The sequence below is a fragment of the Halichoerus grypus genome, chromosome 4, assembly GCF_964656455.1.
Source record: "Halichoerus grypus chromosome 4, mHalGry1.hap1.1, whole genome shotgun sequence".
NCBI lineage: Eukaryota > Metazoa > Chordata > Mammalia > Carnivora > Phocidae > Halichoerus > Halichoerus grypus.
The window spans coordinates 161,221,048-161,242,214 of NC_135715.1; the positions used below are offsets into that span (position 1 = coordinate 161,221,048).

Sequence of the window (21,167 nt, forward strand, 5' to 3'; positions counted from 1 at the left end):
AATAGTTTTGGTCGTGGAGCTTGATTCAAAGGTTTTTGAAGATCTAAGCAAACTTCAGCTTCTGGTTCAACCTCACCCACTGGATTATTTTGTCAGCCCCAAACTCCATTGACAATTTAAGGATAACTTACTGAGAGGGGTTTGTTTTTAATTACAAAACCAAGGCTTTTATTTTTTTAATTTTCACTCTATCATTTATTCCAGGAAGTCTGTATTTATTGATCTATTGGCTGCTAGTTCCAACCAGACACATGATAGGTGCCTAGTTGATTTCTTTTTCTTTTTTTCTTTTCATTATGGAAAATTTCAAACACATGCAAAAGTAGAGAGACTAGTATAATGAACCTCCATTTTATTATAAATATCAACAATTTTCTCCCCATTATCTTGAGAGTGTCTTTTTAAATAATAATAACAGCCAATGTTTTTGAGGTTTACTATGTGCAGCGTTGATTATCTTCCTTAATCCTTACGATATCCCTATGAAGTAGTTACAGTTATTATCCCCATTTTACAGATAAGGAAACATGTCATGACTGACAGAGTCCCATTCAGCCTGTGACCTGCACTTGCAAAGAGGTCTGCTGGTTTGGGAATCCCACAAAGCTGCATTTAGATCCCAGCTTCTTCCCAACTGGCTGTGTGGTTTCAGGCAGGTTATTTACCCTCTCTGAGGCCCAATTTCCTTATCTGTGAAGGATAATAATATGTCCCTCATGGGGGTCATGACAAGAATTAGATGAAACAACATATGGAAAGGGATTAGCACAATGTTTGTCACTAAGCCATCCCAATAAATTACAATTGTAAAGTATTCTATCCCCCTGCTCTCTGCTTGAAAGCCATTATAAAACAGAACTTGGAGCTTGTATACAATCGAAAAGGGCAGATGTGGAAAAGGAGAAGCTTGAAAAGTAGGAATAATTTAAAGGACTGTGAGCCAGTCTACCTACCATTGTCCCCATCCCTCACTCTACCCACCCCCAACCCCTAAGCCCAACTGTCCCCCCAACCAAATACCCTCCATGCTGTCTGGATTTTGTTTCACTGCTTATATTTCTATTAGAAATTCCTTTGGGTTTCTCATATCTCATTGTGAAATTTTTTTTTTTTTAATTGTTTTCTGTCCTGCACCTAAGGAAGCACAGTTGAAGGCCTGGGACAGGGGGCAGGCAGAGAATTTTGGAGTCAGGAGTACTGTATCTGGCAGGGCCCAACCCCCGTTTCCCCCCACCCAGCCATCCACCCACCCAGCACAGGGCTGCCCAAGAAAACTTAGAGGTCAGAGGACAGGAGGGCCCAAAGGAAAGGAAGGGGGTGGGAAAGAAAGGGAAAGGAGATCTTTGTTTCTTTCCTTCCGGCCCTCTGCTGTCCCAGCACTACCAGGGCTAGTTCAGCTTTTTAGTCCAGCTAAATTACGGGTTAGATAAACTTTTATGGGCCAATGTGGGAATCAAAGCAACATGGGTATCATTTCTTTTTCTAGTGAAAATCGACTGATTTTAAATGACCTTTTAGAGTGGAATCAGTTTGCAAGTTGATATTCCTTGTCTCTCGGTTGGCTGTCAGATTGGAAAAGTCACACCAGACCCAGCGATAACAAGAAGAGTCACACAGTTTTGGGTTAAAGTGTTGGGTTAGAAAAAAGTAGGGGCTTGTTCAGATTTCTCACCCTGCACCCCACCACCTCTCATCTCCCGGTCTAAAATAGGATGCGTCATCTCTCAAACACAGGCAAAGTTCCAGCCTGAAGACAGCCAGACACCCCCTCACAGAAAAAGCTAGTTTCTACCTCCCCTGGGGCAAAAGAGATCACTATTTTGGCTTAAAATTTTTCTCCTCCAGCTCCTGCTAAGCCAGATAAACAATGATTCTGTTGTGTCAACAAAGCACTTAATTAAACTGAAGACAATATCAATTAGAACTCATGGATAAGATTTACTTCCTGATAGTAGAAGTCCATGGAATTAAGGTGTCCTGGGTTTCATTATTCAAATGTTCCCTGAGGGGAACAGTGCGGTTGGTTGGCCCCATTGTATAGGTAGGGAAACTGAGGCACAAAAAGCTTAATGACATGGCAAAAGTCCCTAAATGAGTCTCTCACAAATTAAGACTGGAGATTGCAGTGTTTCTCTTCCTAATCTACGTTTGCTAGCTATTGGGACTAATTTGCTAAACACTCAGGAGGATATAAAATCTCCTTTCATAGAGTTGCAGCATAAAAAAGTGGATGGAGACCAAAATTTGTGCCAGGAGGGGAAATAAGAAGGCTCTTCTGGCTTCCAACCAAACTGTCTGTCCACCATGCCTCCTTGCAGAGCCCCTCCCAAAACCATCCACTCTGCCCATCTTACCAGCACCTAATTGCCTTTAGAACACAAAAAGTGGGCCAGGATGTCAGGTGGCCAAGATGAACAGGATGAACCCAGGTGATGGGCACATGGACTGCTGGGCACCCTTGGGGTGAGTGGAACCACACCATGGTTTATGGTCCTTTCTCCTCCGAAAGAGGCCGTGCAGGCAGACCAGTTTATTGAATTGAGATCCTGGTATTCTGTCTGGCCTCCTAAAGACTAGAGGTCTTCTGCTCCTCCAGGCCAAGGAAACCTAGACAGAGATAAGGTCTCAGAGGGAGATCTGGGCTGGTTGGGGTCCCTGACTTTGCACAGGCTGGGTCCCCTCCCAGTTACCCTGAGTTGGTAGTGTATACAGAGACCCTGGCCCACTCAGATCCTTCCCCAAGCAGCCCAGTCATAGGGAGCCCTGCAGGGCTCCATTCTCCCTCAGCTCCCACTGTGTCCCCATTCGTACCGCCCATTTTTAGTTCCACAGGCAAGAAATAACAGGGCCTGAGAAGGCCAAGTGCTGGGGAACTGGCCAGACCCTTCAGCCCATGGCTCCCTGGCAGGAGTGGCCCTTTCCAGGATTTGGTCCCCACCCACCCAGTAGGGAGCATGGTGAGGGGGAAGCTCAGAATCCTAGCCCTCCTCACCCCTCCCCACCCCCAGTGACTAAATCTCTCAGATCTGTCCATCCCCGCTGGGATTCAGAGTCCCCCCAGCCCCCAAGAAAGTGGAGGGACAGACTCTCAGCCAAGGAGGGGGGCCTGGTGGTCCAAAGGAGAGACTGGCTCTTTTCCTTTTGTTTGCTCACAGGAGGGGACAAATGCCCTGTGTGCACAGAGGTTTGATGTGACAACTTGATAGACCACATAAGGGTTTCAGCAAAGGCCTCCCGACCCTGCTCTCCATGCATTAAGATAATGATGGGGTGTGTGCCCCAGCACATTTCAGATCTTGGCTACAAAGGCCCTCCTTCCTTCTGTTTTCTTCCTCCAGCTCAGCTTGCCCACAGGTTCCCAGAGACTCTTGGCAGCTTTCTCTTGGGCAGAATGAAGTTGTGAGCTGCGTGGGAGGCAGTTAGACAGTGAGAGTGTTGCAGCCTCCTTAATGAGGGACAATAGCTCTTCTTGGAGCCATTAAGCCGCAACTATGGAGATGGGGAACTCCAATTAGAAAGGAGTGGGAGAAGTAAAGAGGAGGGTCTGAGAGATGCCTGCAGGACAGATCTGTATCTTTGGTGGCTCTGTGGGACGCATGGGTGGAGATCTAGCTGACTGAGTTTAGAACCTGCTTTCCTTCTTCAGGTAAGACGTTCCAGTGACTGTAGAGCCGATCCATTGTGGCGACCCTTCAAAATAGACAAGCTGAAAGGAGGAGGGAAAATGACCAGAGAGAAGGGCTTTTCTTTAAGTTTGGGGCTCAGATATCATGGAAATAAGAAAGGAATGGTATTTATTTAATGGACATCCTCCGTAAGTTTTCCTGCATTATGTATGTGTGCATATGGGTATTTGTATTAGAGCCCATAGCTCTCTTTTGTTCTGGCTTTCAACTGAATCACATTATGTTTACAGCGAGATAATAATCCTGGATTTTCCATGGCACTCTCTGGCAGAGTATAAGATTAGCTCTTGAATTCATTAACAGCCATCTCCTTTTAAATGTCAGATAACTTTTTAAATGCCAAGTACTTACGCAACACCTTCTGTGCAATTCAAATCAGCTTTACCAAATTAACTCATTCATTAATTTTTATTGTTTCATTTACTGAAGAGAAAGGCTTCCAGGTGTTTTTAGCAGAACATGAAAATATTAGTTACAATACGGTATAGGTGGGTTTTGATTTTCTGCTAAACATTTCACCCTTCCACCAGTTTTGTAATCATTCCCACTGAAGCCTGCACAAAAAAAGACACAAAAAAGCTTCAGGTATCTCTGCTTTCTACCACTTCCCCCATTTTCCTTCCCTTCTGTCTATCCTTGCGCTTTCTTCCCCCTTCTGCATCTTCAGATACCTTGACTCCTGTTTACTATTTATTCTGCTGTCTTCACTCTCGAAATAGCCCAAGAGTTGCAAGGGTCAATTATGATGGCTCTTCCACCCAGAAAACAGAAGGGTGCCTCTAGGGAGCCCAGAGGGCCGGTCAGAACAGGCTTAGCAATCAGGAATTCCACTTTCCTTTTCAGAGGACCCCTGCCTGGTTTTACCTCTGAATAATTAGATACAGGCTACTCTGACGGCTAAAGATAGAGCCTTCCATGGTTGACTCCTTCTTGTCACCCAGCTCTCTGCTCCAGTCATCTCAGAAAGGTCTTTCCTCGCCACCCAAAGGCAAGTCCCACCCCTTCCCCTCAACCTCCATCCTATCCCATTTCATTGTCTTCATGGACTTATCACTATCTAAAATCATTCTGCTTCTGTACATGTTTGTCTGTCTGACACGTATCACCGAGTAAATGTCAGCTTAATGAATAAATGCAAACCCATCCCAACACATGGCTTTCTTGCCTGGTTTTAACTTTCTTGACTCTTTCCTCCTCTTCTTTCCACCTCCCAGAATCCTCTTCATATATTTAATCTTTTCTTTCCTCCCATCTCCCACACCCCCTTCCACTATCATTTATTTGTTAGAACACTTGAATGTAATAAGCAAAAACAGTTCTTCGCATTCCAGTGACAATAGAGCCTTCATGAAGACATTCCATCAAGCTAGAATTCATGGCCCCAGAAGTTAAGGAGATGAGCCATACAGTCAAAAGAATTGTTTTATCAAAAGATTTACAGGCCGGGGACGCCTGGATGGCTCAGTCGGTTAAGTGTCTGACTCTTGATCTCAGGCCGGGTCTGATCTCAGGGTCGTGAGTTCAAGCCCCATGTTGGGTTCCACACTGGGCGTGGAGCCTACTTAGGAAAAACCAAAAAAAAGATGTATAGGTCAGTGATTTGGAGAGACTTTTCTCAAAGCCTCTCAACTCCCTACTCTTCAGTCTGAGCCCCACATGAGGAGTTAAAGTAATTCTAGCCATTGGACCTGGCTGTGACTATGCTTTTGTCTCCTGGGCTAACACAAAATCTGCTCTTGAAGATAATGGAGAAATTTCCCTCAAATCAGTATTGTCTGATTTCTATTATTGCACCCAGTGATTCATGCATGATTTTGGAAGCTAGAAAGCTTCAAAATTTTTGTCTGAGTCTAGCTTGGACCAAATGTTTTCATTTGATCTAGAAACAGGAAGGGGCTGTCTCACTCCAAGGAGCTAATCAGATATACGACTGAGATGAGAAAAAATTGGATATGTATTTGTCCAGAAAAGTCTTTAGCCACATTTCAAAACAAAGGAAATAGGTGGAGGTGTTCATCAAAATGATGGCTGTTTGTGGGGACCCAACTGTTAATTCATCATTAATACTTTAATATAAATGTTATAGGAGTGGGAGTTTATAATGGCCCAGAGAGACAGACATCTGAGATTTAGTCTCCTAGAAAATATGGAAATGATCAAATCCACACCCACAGTGATCTCATGGCAAACTAGTGACCCCAGCAAATCAGCCCTGAAAAATAACAAATTTCCTCCTTGGAAATGAGGAGCCACTGCTAGGCAGAGGACAGGTCTCTGGAGGTCTGCACATAATTCCTGTAGCGACGTCTTCACTGGCCTTCCCCATTGTAACTGAATTGGGCCATAACACATAGCTTGCCCCAATGTGATTGTTACTCTTTTGTTCAGCAAATACCTACCAAGTGTATATTTGTTTCCAGACCCTGTGCCAGGCACTGCTGTTACCTGGGAACAGCACAGTCGTGGTTCCTGCCCTCATGGAGCTTATAGTCTAGTGGGGAGGCGAGTTGGCTGCACAGCATGAGCATCCTTGTGGGCAGTGGGGGAAGTGCTCAGGGCTGCGGGATGTCATGAGAGGCCCAGATGAGCCAGACCTGAAGAATGAGGAGGAATTAGAAGGGAGGCATGTGTTCTCAGGAACGGGAAGGACATTGCTCCGGGAACTGAAAGGTCAGTGTTGGTGGTAGCTCTTTGCACTTGCTATTCCCACAGTGAGGTAAACAGTTCCTGCAGAGAGTCCCACGGCACCTGCCCGGGCCTTTTTCAGAGCTTTGCTCAAACATCGCTTTTTTTTTTTTTTTAAAGATTTTATTTTATTTATTTGAGAGAGAGAAAGAACGGAAGTAGGCAAAGGGGCAGACAGAGGCAGAGGGAGAAGCAGGCTCCCAGCCGAGCAGAGAGCTGGATGCGGGGCTCAGTCCCAGGACCCCAGGATCACGACCCGAGCCAAAGGCAGATGTTTAACTGACTGAGCCACCCAGTCACCCCTCAAACATCACTTTCTTATGGGCCCTTCCCCAAGTACCCTGCTTAAAATTGCAGACTCGACTGCCATCCCCAGCTACTCCTTACTCCCCTCTCTGCTTTATTTTTCTTCATATCACAAATCACTGGCAGACATAACTTATGTTTACTTGTTTGTTATCTCTTCCCTCCCAATGGAATGTGTCTGCCATTTTCACAAGGGTGGAGACTTCTGTCTGCCTCTTGCACTGTCATATCTGCTCTACTGGGCATAGAAAAGTCACTCAATAAGTATTTGCTGAAGGACAGAATGAGGCAGGAGAGATGGTCCAGGGCCAGGCAAGAAGGGTCTTTTAAGTGGGTTGCCCTTCATGCTGAGGGTCAGGGCCTTTTAATGTTTTCAGCAGAGGAGAAGACTGGTGTGGTCCACTTTGCATCTTGGAAAGATCACCCAGCTTGCAGTATGGAGCATGGGCTGGAAACAACTCCAGATCAAACTTTGTTGTGCTCTGAATCATGACATCATTGGCTTGTTGTAGTAACAGGAGAGAGTGTGGCCCAAGAGATTGAAGAGGCCCCAGGGCCTCCCATTCTTCCTTCCCTCTTGCTAGATTCGTTCAAATCACTCCTCCTAACACATCAAATACATTTTAAGCTTGCAAATAAACTGGAATCTTGCTATAACTTTATCTACAAGGTAGATTTGATAACCGTTTGTGGAAGCCATACAAGTATTGAAAAGATCTCATTAAAAAAACAAGTCTGGGGCAGATGGTGATTTCAGCTCTGCCATTTACCAGCTGTTATGGCTTTAGGCAAGTTACGTTAAGTAACTCCCAGAGCCTCTGGTTCCTCATCTGTGAAATGGGAATAACAAGAACAGGGTTGTTGTGAGGATTAAATAAAATGATTACAATCGTGGGACACAGGAAGGTCCTTTTTTCCCCTTTCCCATTATACTGACCCCAGGTATGAATTAATAACCAGACTTGGATTATCCTCTATACATCTGGGTCCCCTGTGTCTTCGATGGTAAAAATAGGTGTTATGACTAGTGTTCCAACGATGAAAAATTACTTTCTATAAATATTTGGGGATTTAGACTAGCTCTTGTTGCACTGTATATCATTCCTATGAAAGTTGGGCTTTCTGCTTCTCTTCACAGGGAGCCCAGCAGTCCTTGGAGGCAGCAGCTCAGAAGACAGGAGAGCCTCAAAGTTGTATAAATAAAGGGCTGATATGTTCAAACAGAAAAGAATTTTACACACGCAAGCTGCACATCGACATGACGCCGTTCCTGAAGGTGATCTCACACTGAGAAGGCGAGGGGTTTTATAGACACATACACAGGCATTCCAGTTAATACATTTCTGCATGGTGCAAAAACAGCTTCAGAAGTCCCTCAGAGTTCCTGCTTTATCAGAAGGGACAGAAAATAGGCAGTTTGTAGCAGATGAAGGAAGAACAAATTAGGACAGTAATCACAGCCAGCCATCGGGGACAAATCAGTTGGGTGTCTGGTTTGGGTGGTGGGGGACAGAGAAAAGAGAGTAGAAAGGATAACCTTGAACTACCTCATAAAACAAGCAAATATAATTCATTTTATCTTGACAGTAGCTAAAATAATTGTTACTCTTTTATCACCGTAACTGAGTAGAGCTGGTATTTTGATTAGCGGAGAAGACTGATTCTTGGTAACTATTTACAAGTCAACTGCATATCCTCTTTGAATGTCTGACCTTATTTTCTGTTCTCTAAGAGTTCATTATTCTCCTAAGCTCAGCTTCATATCTAGTTAAGGGTACTCAGCGTTCCTATGGTGGGGATGTCATTTGTCCACCTTTGCAGTAGTCTCTTCTGCCCCAACATCTAACACAGTGCCTGGCACTGGAAGGTGCTCACTGAAGGCCCCATAAATTGGCCCCCTTCTAATCCAACAGCCCTCTGGCTTAGGGTCCTCTTCTTACCCATTCTTTGCCACCCCAAGAGCTGAATGAACTGGGAATAAATGATCAGGGAGTAGAAGAAACTAATCAGGAACCAAGCAAGGCTTGGCATGGAAGGATCTCTGATCCTTTGTACAACCCTAGAGAGCAACATCCCAGGCCCTTGATAAGAAATGACTAGAAGGGGGCGCCTGGGTGGCTCAGTTGGTTAAGCGACTGCCTTCGGCTCGGGTCATAATCCCGGAGTGCTGAGATCGAGTCCCACATCAGGCTCCCAGCTCAGCGGGGAGCCTGCTTCTCCCTCTGACCCTCTCCCCTCTCATGCTGTTTCTCTCTCTCTCTCAAATAAATAAATAAATAAAATCTTTAAAAAAAAAAAGAAAAAGAAATGACTAGGAGGGACGCCTGGGTGGCTCAGTCAGGTTAAGCGCCTGCCTTTGGCTCAAGTCATGATCCCAGGATTCTGGGATCGAGTTCTGCATCAGGCTCCCTGCTTGGTTGGGAGCCTGCTTCTCCCTCTGCCTGCCACTCCCCCAGCTTGTGCTTTCTCTCTCTCTCTCTCTCTCTGGCAAATAAATAAATAAATAAAATCTATTAAAAATATTAAAAAATAAGATCTATTTTTTTAAAAAGTGACTAGGAAAGACAGAAACAGAGGAGAAGAAACCAAATACATGCAGGGTTCGTGATGGGGGCACTATCTAATGCTGTAAGCTGTCAGAGACTTGGGAGGTCATGAGGGTCACCCTTCCAACCTCAGCTAATCCAGAGTTCTCAGGTTACATCTCCTCTGGGCTACTCCAATCCCAGCTCTGCAGTGTGGCGCTTCAATGAAGAATCATGTATTTGTCCCCAAGCTATCTCACTCCGTGACTGGGCTCTGCATTCCTCTGTTTCCTCTTAGATAGGCTCTTTCCCCATGTAACAAGATGGTCACTGACTTCTCTTTTCTAGATCATTCTGGAACTGAATCTCATTGGCCAAACTTGGGTCACATGCCCATGCCCAAATGAATCACTGTGGCAAGGAAATTAGAATACACTAATTGGCCCAGCCCGAAGTCACAGGGACTAAAAGGGCAGAGGGGAGGAATATCTCAAAAAGAAAAAAGAGGGTCCTTATAACCACAATAAGAGAGAATGATTCTGGACGGGGTGGGGCGGGGGGGGGGATGCTACAAGTATTCAAAATAATTGCTTTAATTCGTTACTTATTATATTAGTTTGCTAGGGCCACCAAACAAGGTACCACAGACTGGGTGGCTTAACAAATTTATTTTCTCACAATTCTGGAAGCCAGAAGTCTGAGATCTAGGTGTTGGCAGGGTTGGTTTCTTCTGAGGCCTTTCTCCTTGGCTTATAGATGGCTGTCTTCTCTCTGTGTCTTCACCTGGTCTTCCCTCTGCGTGTGTCTGTGTCCTGTCCTACCTCTTCTTATGAGGCACCAGTCATTGGATTAGAGCCCATGCCAATGATGAGCCCACCTCATTTTAAGTTTTTAAAGACCATGTCTCCAAGTCCAATCACATTCTGAGGTACTGGTGGTGGACTTCAATATATTAATTTTGGAGGAACACCATTTAGTCCAAAATACTTATACTAATGAAACTATCCTTTTTTTCGTAGCATCAGTTTAGTTCTCCCCTTCGGGCCTAAAGAATTATGGTTAGTACTTCCCGGGATGGGCTATCATCAACATCATCACTACTCACTCATTCAATCCATAGTGAGCATCTGCTACCTACTATGTGTCTGGACCTTTCTGGGCATTTGGAACACATCAGCAAACAAAAGAGACCAGGATCCTTGTCCTGCCTTAGGCAACATGTATAGTATGTTCAAAGGTGATAATTACTATGGAAATGAGATAAATATATTTATGGAGCATCTAGAAACTGCAGAATTCAGAGTGTAGAATTTTACAATTATTTTTGTGTATTTAGTGTCCATAGTGCTTTTAAGTTACACTTTCTGTTCAGCAATATTGGCACTGTGTTACAGAGGGGAAGGCATTGTCATTCCCAAGGCCCAATTTCCAGTCAACCCTTTCCAAGACTCACAGAAACTGTAACTCAGCCTGCTTCTGCAGGGGACCCACAGAGCACACACTCCCAGACTGTCCTTGCCCAAAAGATCACACCTTTTCTTGAGAATGTTCAGTGTTAAAAGCTCTCCTTAAGTAAACCTTCCCCTTCTTGACATGGTAGCTCCTTGATTCTTAGGAAATCCTTAAGTATTGAAGAAAAGGACTAATCTCAGGGCTTGTGTAGAAAAGAATGGTGAATCAAACAGAGAAAGTCCTGTCCTCAGCATCTGGAGCTTTATAGAAACCAGCTCATTCTGCACATGTCACTTATGCATGTCCTGCATATCCACAGGGCATTTCATTCATTTTTCCTGGTGCATGTAGGAAGCACTGCAAATTTCAGGGTTTGAGAGTAGGAGATAAAAATACTGAAGCAGGAGGCGGCTGGGTGGCTCAGTCATTAAGCGTCTGCCTTCGGCTCAGGTCATGATCCCAGGGTCCTGGGATCGAACCCCGCATCGGGCTCCCTGCTTGGTGGGAAACCTGCTTCTCCCTCTCCCACTCCCCCTGCTTGTGTTCCCTCTCTCGCTGTGTCTCTCTCTGTCAAATAAATAAAATCTTAAAAAAAAAAAAAAGAAACCTTTAAAAAAAATATTGAGGCAGAAAAGGAGAATGGAAAGAGAGGCAAATAATCATAATTGCTGACATGACTGAGCACTTACTCTGTGCCAGGCTCTGTTCTAAATTTTACATGCAAGAACTCATTTAATTCACAAAACGAATCTAAGAAATAGGTAACATTTTCCCATTTTACAGATGAGAAAACTAAGGCATTGAGAGGCTAAGTAACTCCCTAAATGTCCTACAGTTAGTAAATGACAGAAACAAGATAAAGACAGCCCAGCTCCAGAGCCCATGTTTTCAACCATCTGCCATAAAGCCTCACTGCAGACCCCAAATGAGTGACCTTGTAACGCTTCTGGGTCTGTGCTTCCTCTTTAGTAAAATGAAAATAGTAACACTGGGACCTCCATAGCTGCCTCTCAACAGGTGAGGTAAGAGTTACATGAAATAATAATCTTCAAAGAATGTTCACACCTACAAAAGATTCAATTCATAAAGGAGAAAGGAACAGACATTCATTGATTCCTGCTTAGGACCAGGCCCATATTAGAACTTTATTTCATTTTCCCTCCCGCTTCCTGAGATGTCTGCTGTACAGATGAGGAAACCGGGCTGGTAAAATGAGCTGACGATTGGTGACGCGGCTGCCAGCAGAGGGCGCTAGGATTCAAAGCCACAAAACCCATAATACCCGATCTTGACGCGGTCAGTCTACTCTGTTCCTGTGAAGAATTTAATTGTACATCTTTGCTTTGGCTTCAGAACCTAGGAGAGGAGCAGAGAATTAATAATATATTTTAATCTTAATAACACAAGGTACCTGATGATTTTCATAAATCGATTTTCTTTATTAAAGAAAACGTGCAGGATCTCTATAATACACAAGAAAAGTACTACCTTGAAGTTGAAACTCTTAAATAAGATACTGATTTTCTTTTTTTTTTTTTTTAAGATTTTATTTATTTATTTATTTTGAGAGAGTGAGAGAAAGCACTAGTTGGGGGGGTTGGGCGGAAGCAGAGGCAGGAGAGGGAGAAGCAGACTCCCCTGCTGAGCAGGAGCCCAATGCGGGGCTCCATCCCAGAACCCCGGGATCACGACCCAAGCTGAAGGCAGACACTTAACCGAATGAGCCACCCAGGTGCCTCTAGATACTGATTTTCTTCCGTTTTTAAGAAGCTGTTGAAATTAGTCCTTTAGATGCATGTATTTTGGCATGTTACACAGAATTTCCAAATGTATTTTCCTAAATAAGTCTTTCAAGAAGAAGCCTGTACAGTATTTACTCCCATTTCACAGATGGAGAGAGTGAGGTGCAGAGACAGGTCGTGTAGCTGGCTGCTGGCCCACTGGAGCCCCACCTCTGACTCCTGCATCCCACGCTCCTCCGTCCTCCAGGAGCTCCTCATGAAAGCCTGCAGTGGGCCTAAAAGTACCAAGCTCAGATGGGGCTCTGTGCGTGAGGGTAGTGGGCAAGACTAGTGGAAGATTCTCCAACAAGAGATGAGAACTGCAGGTCACCGGCCCCAGCCCCTGTCCGTTGAAGACACTGAGGCTCAGGGTTTGAGTAAGTCGCATGCTCTGTAAGGCATCAAGTGTGGGAGTCAGGCCTCCAGGCAGCCTGACTGCAGGACCTGCACCTCAGCCACTCAGGCAACTGTCTTGGGTCTGGTTTCCGTGCTGCAGTTTGTGTTTACAAAGTGTTTGTTACTATCCCCACCCACCCCCAGCCCTATAATACCACACTGCTGCCAGTGCTCTTTCTAAATACAGCTCAGTCCTCTCACTGGTTTGCTTGAAATTTCTTACCATGTCCCCATTGGCCTTCTGGTAAAGTATGGCATCAAAGATGTATTTCTTTTATAAATAGAGAGATAGAATAAATCCATTTTTTTTTTTAACTCCATCCTGCAACCCGCAAGATCTGGCCCATATCGAAAGCAGCCACACCACACCACCCCCTGACCAGCACGGGCTGCTTCCTCTGCCGGGAACTACCCTACCTCCCCCTTCTCTGCAAGACTTAGCACCACGTCCCGTGGTAAACAAGCCTTCCCCAGACTAATTTAGCTTCACCTCCTGTGAGGTCCTGCAGAAACCTGTCATAATCTGTCACAACATGTATCAGAGCATTGCAATGCTGAAGTTTTATGTCGTTTCTCCACAAGTCAGTGAGCTGCTTACAAATAGATCCTTCAGCTTTGTGCTCCCAATGCCTAACACACAACCTGGCACACAACACTCCATCAGTGTTCATGGGCTGAAGGAACAGACGAAGAGCAAATGACTTGGCCAGAATAACCAAGCTGGGATCGAATTTTCAGTCCTTAGTTTGTTTCGCTCACTCACCAAGTGTTATTATGTGCTTCAATCACGGTTTAGTCATTGCATTTGTAATTCATACTAAAAATGACAAATTGCATTTTATTTGGTTTAGGTTTTTTTTTTTTTTTTTAAGATTTTATTTATTTATTTGAGAGGGAGAGAGAGCACAGAGGCAGAGGGAGAAGCAGACTCCCCACTGAGCAAAGAGCCTGACGCAGGGCTCGATCCCAGGACCCTGAGATCATGACCTGAGCCAAAGGCAGATGCTTAACTGACTGAGCCACCCAGGTGCTCCTGGTTTAGTTTTTTTTTTTTATTGCTGTATAGTTGGCATACAATGTTATGTTAGTAGTTTTAGTTTTTTAATTCAAATTTTGAATTTGAAATATACTCAGTCTTTGAAAATTTAAGTACGAAAGGGTATGTCTCTCAGCTCCCCTCCCCCCGGGTTCCACTGTTGCTAGCTTCCTGTGTGTCCTTCCTGACCTGTGGTACACATATATAAGCCAGCACACGTAGAGGAATACACAGACATATTTTATACACACTGTAATATCATACACATTGTTCAGAGCCTTACATCTTTTTACTTAATAGAGCTTGGAGTTCTTTCTATGTTAATTCATAAAGAGATGCTTTTCATGGTTGTGTAATATTCCATTGTGTGAATTACCATAATTTATTTGACTAGTCCTCAAATGGTAGCACTTTTAGGTGGTTTCAAATCTGTTGCAGTGAATGGCCTTAGGTATAAGTCACTTCTCACGTGTGTTCATATATTTAAACATGATGGGTTTTTTTTATAGTTTTCTAGCAACAGACAGAATTTCAAATTCAGACTACTTCTTTTTCTAACAGGGACCCACCAGAAGGTTCTTTAAAAGTCCTGACTCTCTCTGCCTCCATCTCCCCATCTGCGAAATGAAAATATTTCTTGCCACTGAAGGCTCATAGCTACATATTGTTAAGACTGAAGGTTTATCCTTCTTGTCTTTGAAATTCTTCCAAAGGAGCAAGCTTGTTTCTTCCTTTTAATCCAGTTTCCTGTTAGATTAAAAGGACTTATAAACAGGAATTTGTCTTTTAGTTTATCTCTTTTCTACTCTCATAACTTAGCAGTTTACAGAGACTGAGGTAGGTTTTCCTGTTGTAATTTTTCAAAAAACCTTTCCATTTATTTAGGGATGAATTTTTTTACTGTACCAAGGCTAAATCCACTTTGTCTCCAAAATGAGAAATGCAAAAGAAAGAAAATTACTGTGCTCACTTCGGCAGCACATTTACTAAAATTGGAATGATACAGAGAAGATTAGCACAGTCCCTGAATAAGGATGACACACAAATTCATGAAGCATTCCCTATTTTTTTGTACACCTAAAACTAATATAACACTGTATGTTAATGAACTGGAATTAAAATAAAAACTTAGGGGACACCTGGCTGACTCATTTGGAAGAGTATGATATGACTCTTGATCCCAGAGTCATAAGTTTGAGGTCCACATTAGGTATAGAGATTACTAAAAAAAAAAAAAAAAAAAAAAAAAAAAAAAACCTTAAAAAATAAATAAATAAAAACTTAAAAAGCAAAAAAAAAAAAAAGAAAATTATTTACCTGCCCTAGCTCTATTTTTTTTTTACAGATTCATTTGTTTGTTTGTTTGTTTGTTTACATAATCTCTATGCCCAATGTATGGCTCAAACTCACATACCTGAGATCAAGAGTCACATGCTCTTCCAACTGAGCCAGCCCTAGCTCCAGCTCTTTTATGTCAGACTATCTCATTGGCTACAAACACGAAGCCGACAAATGAGAAACACGCAGGGTAAAAAGCTATAGAGTAAGAAGAGAATGTCAAACAAATTAGCAGATAATTAATTGTCTCTTCCCAAAGCAGCTTGGGCATTTGATAACAAAGTGGAAAAACTGATTGTCACTAAAGATTGAGGAACTTTGGTCCTAGGAGAGACTTCCAGGGCTCTCCATATCCAGTTCCTTCTCTGTAGCTGAAATGAAGATGTGGATTCAGCAGAGATCCAAGGGACAAAGGCCAAGAGCTGGCTTCATCGGACACATGAGGCTTTACTTAAGTCATTGACTCTACCTGCCACATCACCTTGGCTACCAAAAACTGCTCTTCTATTAATGGTCGGTCTAGAGAAGAACAGTGACTGTCAATCCCGGTACATATTGGAATCAACCAAGAAGCCTTAAAATTGCCCTAGTTCCAGAAAGTCTGATTTTATGCTTTGGAGGTCAGGACTGGAAATCAGATTTTTTAAAGCTCCGCAAATAATTCTAACTTTGCAGCCAGGGTTGAGAACCGCTGTTACGGAGATTTCTAGATGGTGGATGGCACGCAGTTTGTATGACTGGGAGAAAGAAGGAAGAGGGGATTAGATGTGATAAGAAACCCAATCCGTGGTAATCCTGGAAACTCGACAAAAGGTCAATCTGACCCTCAGTACCTTCCATGTGTTCTCAAGATAAAGACCAAAGACCTTAATCTACCTTCAAGGCCTTTGGATTCTGATTCATCCCACCCTTCCCATTCTTTCAGTGTCTGCTCTCATCACCCCAGTCATCCATCAAGTCCCTGGAGGTACCTTGCTTCCTTTGTGAGTTGGCTGGCCTGTGGCATTCTTCTTCCCACTCCCAGTTAATGCCAGGCGTGGAGCACTGTGCACATGAATGGGTCAGCCCCCCCCCAAGAGAAGTACAACTGAGACCCCACCAGTGCTCAACACCACAGCTAAGCCCACCCGGCTCTTTAGGGCTCTTCACACCAGTACTAGACTTCTTGGACACTGAAAGTTAAAATAAGCTGACAAAGAAGGAGAAGAAACAACGAAGAAAACTGGGTTTCCTTTTACCAAAGGGCATGGACCACAGGAGTGTTCACCTTTATTTTATCTTACGTATTTTTTTTTATTATGTATTAACCTCATAGGAAAATGGAGATGAACTGGATGATCATGAAGAACCAGAAGGACCCCTTGGAGAAAATCATCAAGACACCCAAGGTAGAGACAGCTGGGTTGGTTTTTAAATCTTATCACAATACTTGTCTGATGAGGTTTGCACTGGTTCAAAGATGTTAATGCAGAATGACCCTTCCATTTCCTCTCAGGGCCAGAAGTCAGAAAACATGCCAAAGTGCTGAGTTCAGATGCTGATGGTTCTTAGTGCATCACCAACCAATTGATGATAACGTACTTTTATATCCTTGGACTTACTGAAAGATTTCTTTCCTGCCAGAGGCCGCAGATTAATGGAAGAGAGTGGAGACTCTGGGGCATCATGAAAAGGCTATATAAGCACCTCCACTTCTCTGTTCCTCCTGCTTGCACACGGGCTCCGATGTGCAGGAGCAGGAGCTGAGGTTCCCTGCCTAGAGGGTTAATATTCCAACAGAGGGGGCGACCAGTGTCTTTAGAGACCCAGAACTTGTTGCCCCACCACCCTGAGTGGCCAGAGCTGTTCGAGTGTGGCTTCCTCCAAAAATGATGCTGCATTTAATAATGATGATTCTGGAAATATTGGGCCCAGAACTGGGCTTTTTGGCACAGTTCATATTCCCAGACTCTGAGCTAGACTCTAATCTCTTCCCTGAGGGCACCTGTGCATCTGCCTGATGCTGCAGTTGGGTAGACCCAGGCAGCAGGACTGTTCTTTATCCTCATTGCATCTTGCAGGTGTGGAAACTGATATGTGAGAGACTCTTGTGTTCCCAAGGGGTGGACACAGTGCCGGCCAGAAAGAATTGTTTGTTGTTTGCTGTACAAAGGCATCCAGCAGAGGGAGCAAATAGGGGCCTGTGCTCTGCTCCCAAAACCAAGCACCTCAGGACTGGGGGTCTCCACGCAGTGGGGGCTCCTTTTCCTACTCGGCCCTTCTCCTGGGGTGCCTTGCTTGGTTCACATAAGGTACTCTATGTAGGCTAGTAACAGCAGCTCTGGGCAGCTGAGTGGAGAACATGGGCTCTGCAGTTGGACTACCTCTGCCTTAACCCCTCTGTGCCTCAGTGTCCTTAACTGAGGCTGAAAACAGTACTCCCCTCATAAGGTTGCATGAGAAATAAACGAAGTGATTCATAGATAGTAGCCCTTTCACAAATATTAGTCTTGACTTGGATATCATAATGATTAAATGTCTACCCTCTCACGGTCACAGTTTATCAACCTGTGAAATGACACCAGGACTCTTCCTATCTCCTCTAGAACCCATGAGGTGAGGGAGATTGTGAGAGCTCACTAGAGATAAATGTGCGAAGTCATGGATTTGGGATTTCACCCTAAACTTGGTATTTTTCTGTTTACATATTTTACTATTTCTTTCAGTTGACATTCTAGACAAAAATAACTTTTATACTCATTTTGAAAGACTTCATTGCTGGGGCACCTGGGTGGCTCTGTCGGTTGAGCATAGGACTCTTGATTTTGGCTTGGGTCACGATCTCAGGGTCATGGGATCAAGCCCCGCATAGGGTTCTGTGCTGGGTGTGGAGCCTGCCTGAGATTCTCTCTCTCTCCTTCTCCCTCTGCCCCCCCCCACCCCAGCTTGCATGTTCTCTCCCTCTTTAAAAAAAATTTTTTAAAGATTTCATTGCTTCTGCATATCAGACAATAAAATATTATGATAGTCCAATTTCTGGGTTTGGTCAAGCTTTTAAGCAGAGCTTTTGCTAAAATAAGTCTCCCACCCCCTCCATTTTCAAAGCTGAGTGACAGTAGCCAAGGAAACATGCTCCAGTCTTCAGACCTTTCATATCATAAGTCACATATGCAGAATGTGAACACTGATGAGCCTCCAAGATCCTGGCCAAGTGCAATGGAGGTTTTAGGCAGTGCAGAACATGGCCAAATCTAAGCAATGACCAAGTCAGTTGAAACAGATTTCCTGTCTCATGACAGAGGGACGGGCTCCGGCTGAGTTCCATAAAGGTTATCCAGACAGTCTTTAATGCAGTGAAATATCACTGCAGAAAATTAAAGAAGGCATTTGCCTGTCTTGAATGATAAATGCTAATGTTTAAAAAGGATTTCAAATCTTTGAAGGAAAACAAGACGGCATGCCAAGGAATTTTTTTTTTAACTATTTAAGAATCGCTCTTCCCCTCATAGGTCTTACATCCAATTGCCAGGATTTTTTTTCCTACACTAAATGAAGTAGTGATCTTCATATTTAAATGATGAGCAGTGAGCCAGTGCTATCTCCCCTGAGAACACCCTGAGTCTCAGACTCGGTGAGATTACTGCATGCAAGTTTTCACCAGACAAATCAAAGAGGGTTTGGAAAATTGCTCGTGTTAAGTACAAAACTTTCCTTTCCACCTCTTTTCCCTACCCCCACGGCCCAAAGAAAGAATAAAAATTCAATTCGTGTTTCTTTCCTAGGCCAGCAGTTTCAAGCTTCAGTGTGCATTAGAACCACCTGAGAGTCTGTCCCCAGGGTTTCTGATTAGATCTGGGTTGAGGTCATAGAACTTACAATTTTAGTAAGGTTGCTGGTGATGCTAAGGCTAGTGGCACAGGGACCACACTTTGAGAATCACTGCCCTGGGCCTTGCTTCTAGAATTTATTTATCTAAATTTAGCAGCGACTCGATTTCATCTGTTCTTTTGAAAATAATGGGAGTGGAAGGAGTGGAGGGTACTGTCTAGGCAGAATCACAGTGATCAAGAGCACTGAGAGCAAGTCTGATTCTCTGGGTTCGGGTCCTGGTTTCCCCACTTACTAACTGCATGCCCTTGAGTACGCTACTAAACTCTGGGCATCTTTTTCTTCATCTGTAAAATGGAGGTATTAATACTCCTTATCTCATGAGGTGACTGAGAGATAAAGGAGCTAATCCGTGTAATGTATACGAGTACCTGGCATACAGTACCTGCTCACTAAAAGCTAGCTGTTCGTCTATTTCTTAAAAACCTTAATTTAGTAGCCATAAGTTGTACCTTGTCGGCAGAGACCGGTTCTAAGTTGGTAACATGATGATTACTTTCTAGATCAGTCTCAGTGACAGGGGGGCTTGATCTTGGGGATTGATTAAGTGAGTCCTCTGTGTAAGTCCTTTTTTTACTTAAGGCCAAGCGTGGGCAGCAGAGCCAGTCTGAACGAAGCAGTGTTACCGGCCTCTGCATTCTGTGAAGGGTTATGGAGCAATAGTGATGTAACCCCTTAGAATGTGGCAGAACTTTAGATATTCTTAGGAGGAGTTGGAGGTTTGGAGAGCCCTGCATGAGGTGCAGGGGGTCCCTAATGAGTAGCCTAAAACAATGGTGGGGGGAGGGAGACAAAAGGCAGGTCTTATAGAAACCCTTAGAAACCAGTGAGCCATTTCTATTCTACCAGGATAAAAGGCTCAGAGCTTCATTCAAGAGATGGATGTGTAGTAGTTAGGATATTGATATAAGCATTCTAACAAAGACCAAGATAAAGTGACTTCAAATAAGATGGAAGGTTTATTTCTCTCTCATGGAAACATCCAAGCTGGCAGGCAAGGGGTAGGACAGCTCTGTCCCCATTCCTTCTCTCTGCCATCCCCTTTTGCCATTACCCTTCTCTGCAGGGTGGGAGCTGGCTCTACATTTCCTCACCCTGAGGACAGGAGAGAAAACATCAGTGCTGGGCCCACTGCTGCCTTGTAGACGCCCAGTTCCCACTGGCCCAGTAGCTATAGGCGAGGTTTGAAGGCCTTTCCTCAGGGGCAGTTCCTGACTCCAGCAATAAACAGCTCCAGAGGGAGCAAATATAATGACTCCCCAGCCTGGGCAAAGAAGTGAGGAGTAGCCAGTGTTGCAAAAATTTCTCTTAAAGCCGTAGAACAAATAGATCAGAAGTGTGTGCCCAGGAGTTGGGACAGTGCCACTGCCCAGATTCTACAGCCTGGAAAGTGGTACTCCCTGCAGAAGGCTGCCACTTGGTGTCAGTCGGGGCTCCTTTCTCCCTGATTTGCTCCCTGTGAGGCCTACGCAGTCTCCGTACCCGGCCAGGCTCTGCGGTCTAGAGCCCCAGTACTGGGCTCAGAATAACCTGCAAGTTCTTAGCAGCCTGGTTGACCTACGCTCTCTGTTACTGCTTTATTTTTTGCTTCTGGAAAGTATTTCAAAGTCCTCCTTCATGGTAGGAAGTGGTCCGTCCTTAAGAATGTTTCTGGCTCATTCCACTTAACCCAGAATGGAAACCCCAGGGAAGTCCCCAGAATCCCAGAATACAGCTGTTGCCCCTTGATCCTGAAAATTCTCTTCACCTTCCAGGAAGTAAAGCTTCTATCTGACTTGAGACCCAAATTCATCAAAACCAGAAAGCAGTTGAAACTAGAGACAAGGAGGGGCGCCTGGGTGGCTCAGTTGGTTAAGCGAATGCCTTCGGCTCAGGTCATGATCCTGGAGTCCCGGGATCAAGTCCTGCATCAGACTCCCTGCTCAGTAGGGAGTCTGCTTCTCCCTCTGATCCTCTCCCCTCTCATGCTCTTTCTCTCTGTCTCATTCTCTCTCTCAAATAAATAAAATCTTTAAAAAAAAAAAAAAAGAAACTAGAAACAAGGACAACATAAGAAAGGAAATTTTCAGACCAATCTAATCTCACTTATGTCAAA

General features: G+C 44.1%; 1 protein-coding gene and 1 non-coding gene across 2 annotated transcripts in view; both read left to right on the forward strand.

Moving 5' to 3' along the window:
- Window positions 1–21,167, forward strand: part of KIAA2012 (KIAA2012 ortholog) — a 102,849-nt gene that overhangs the window by 59,439 nt on the left and 22,243 nt on the right. The window contains exons 13-14 of the mRNA XM_036098612.2: window positions 7,816–7,953; window positions 16,521–16,593. Coding sequence (XP_035954505.2) covers window positions 7,816–7,953; window positions 16,521–16,593 — 211 coding nt within the window. The remainder of the gene's footprint in view (window positions 1–7,815; window positions 7,954–16,520; window positions 16,594–21,167) is intronic.
- LOC118539780 (U6 spliceosomal RNA) lies at window positions 14,830–14,936 on the forward strand. The gene has a single exon (XR_004919331.2). It is a non-coding gene; the product is annotated as a U6 spliceosomal RNA (small nuclear RNA).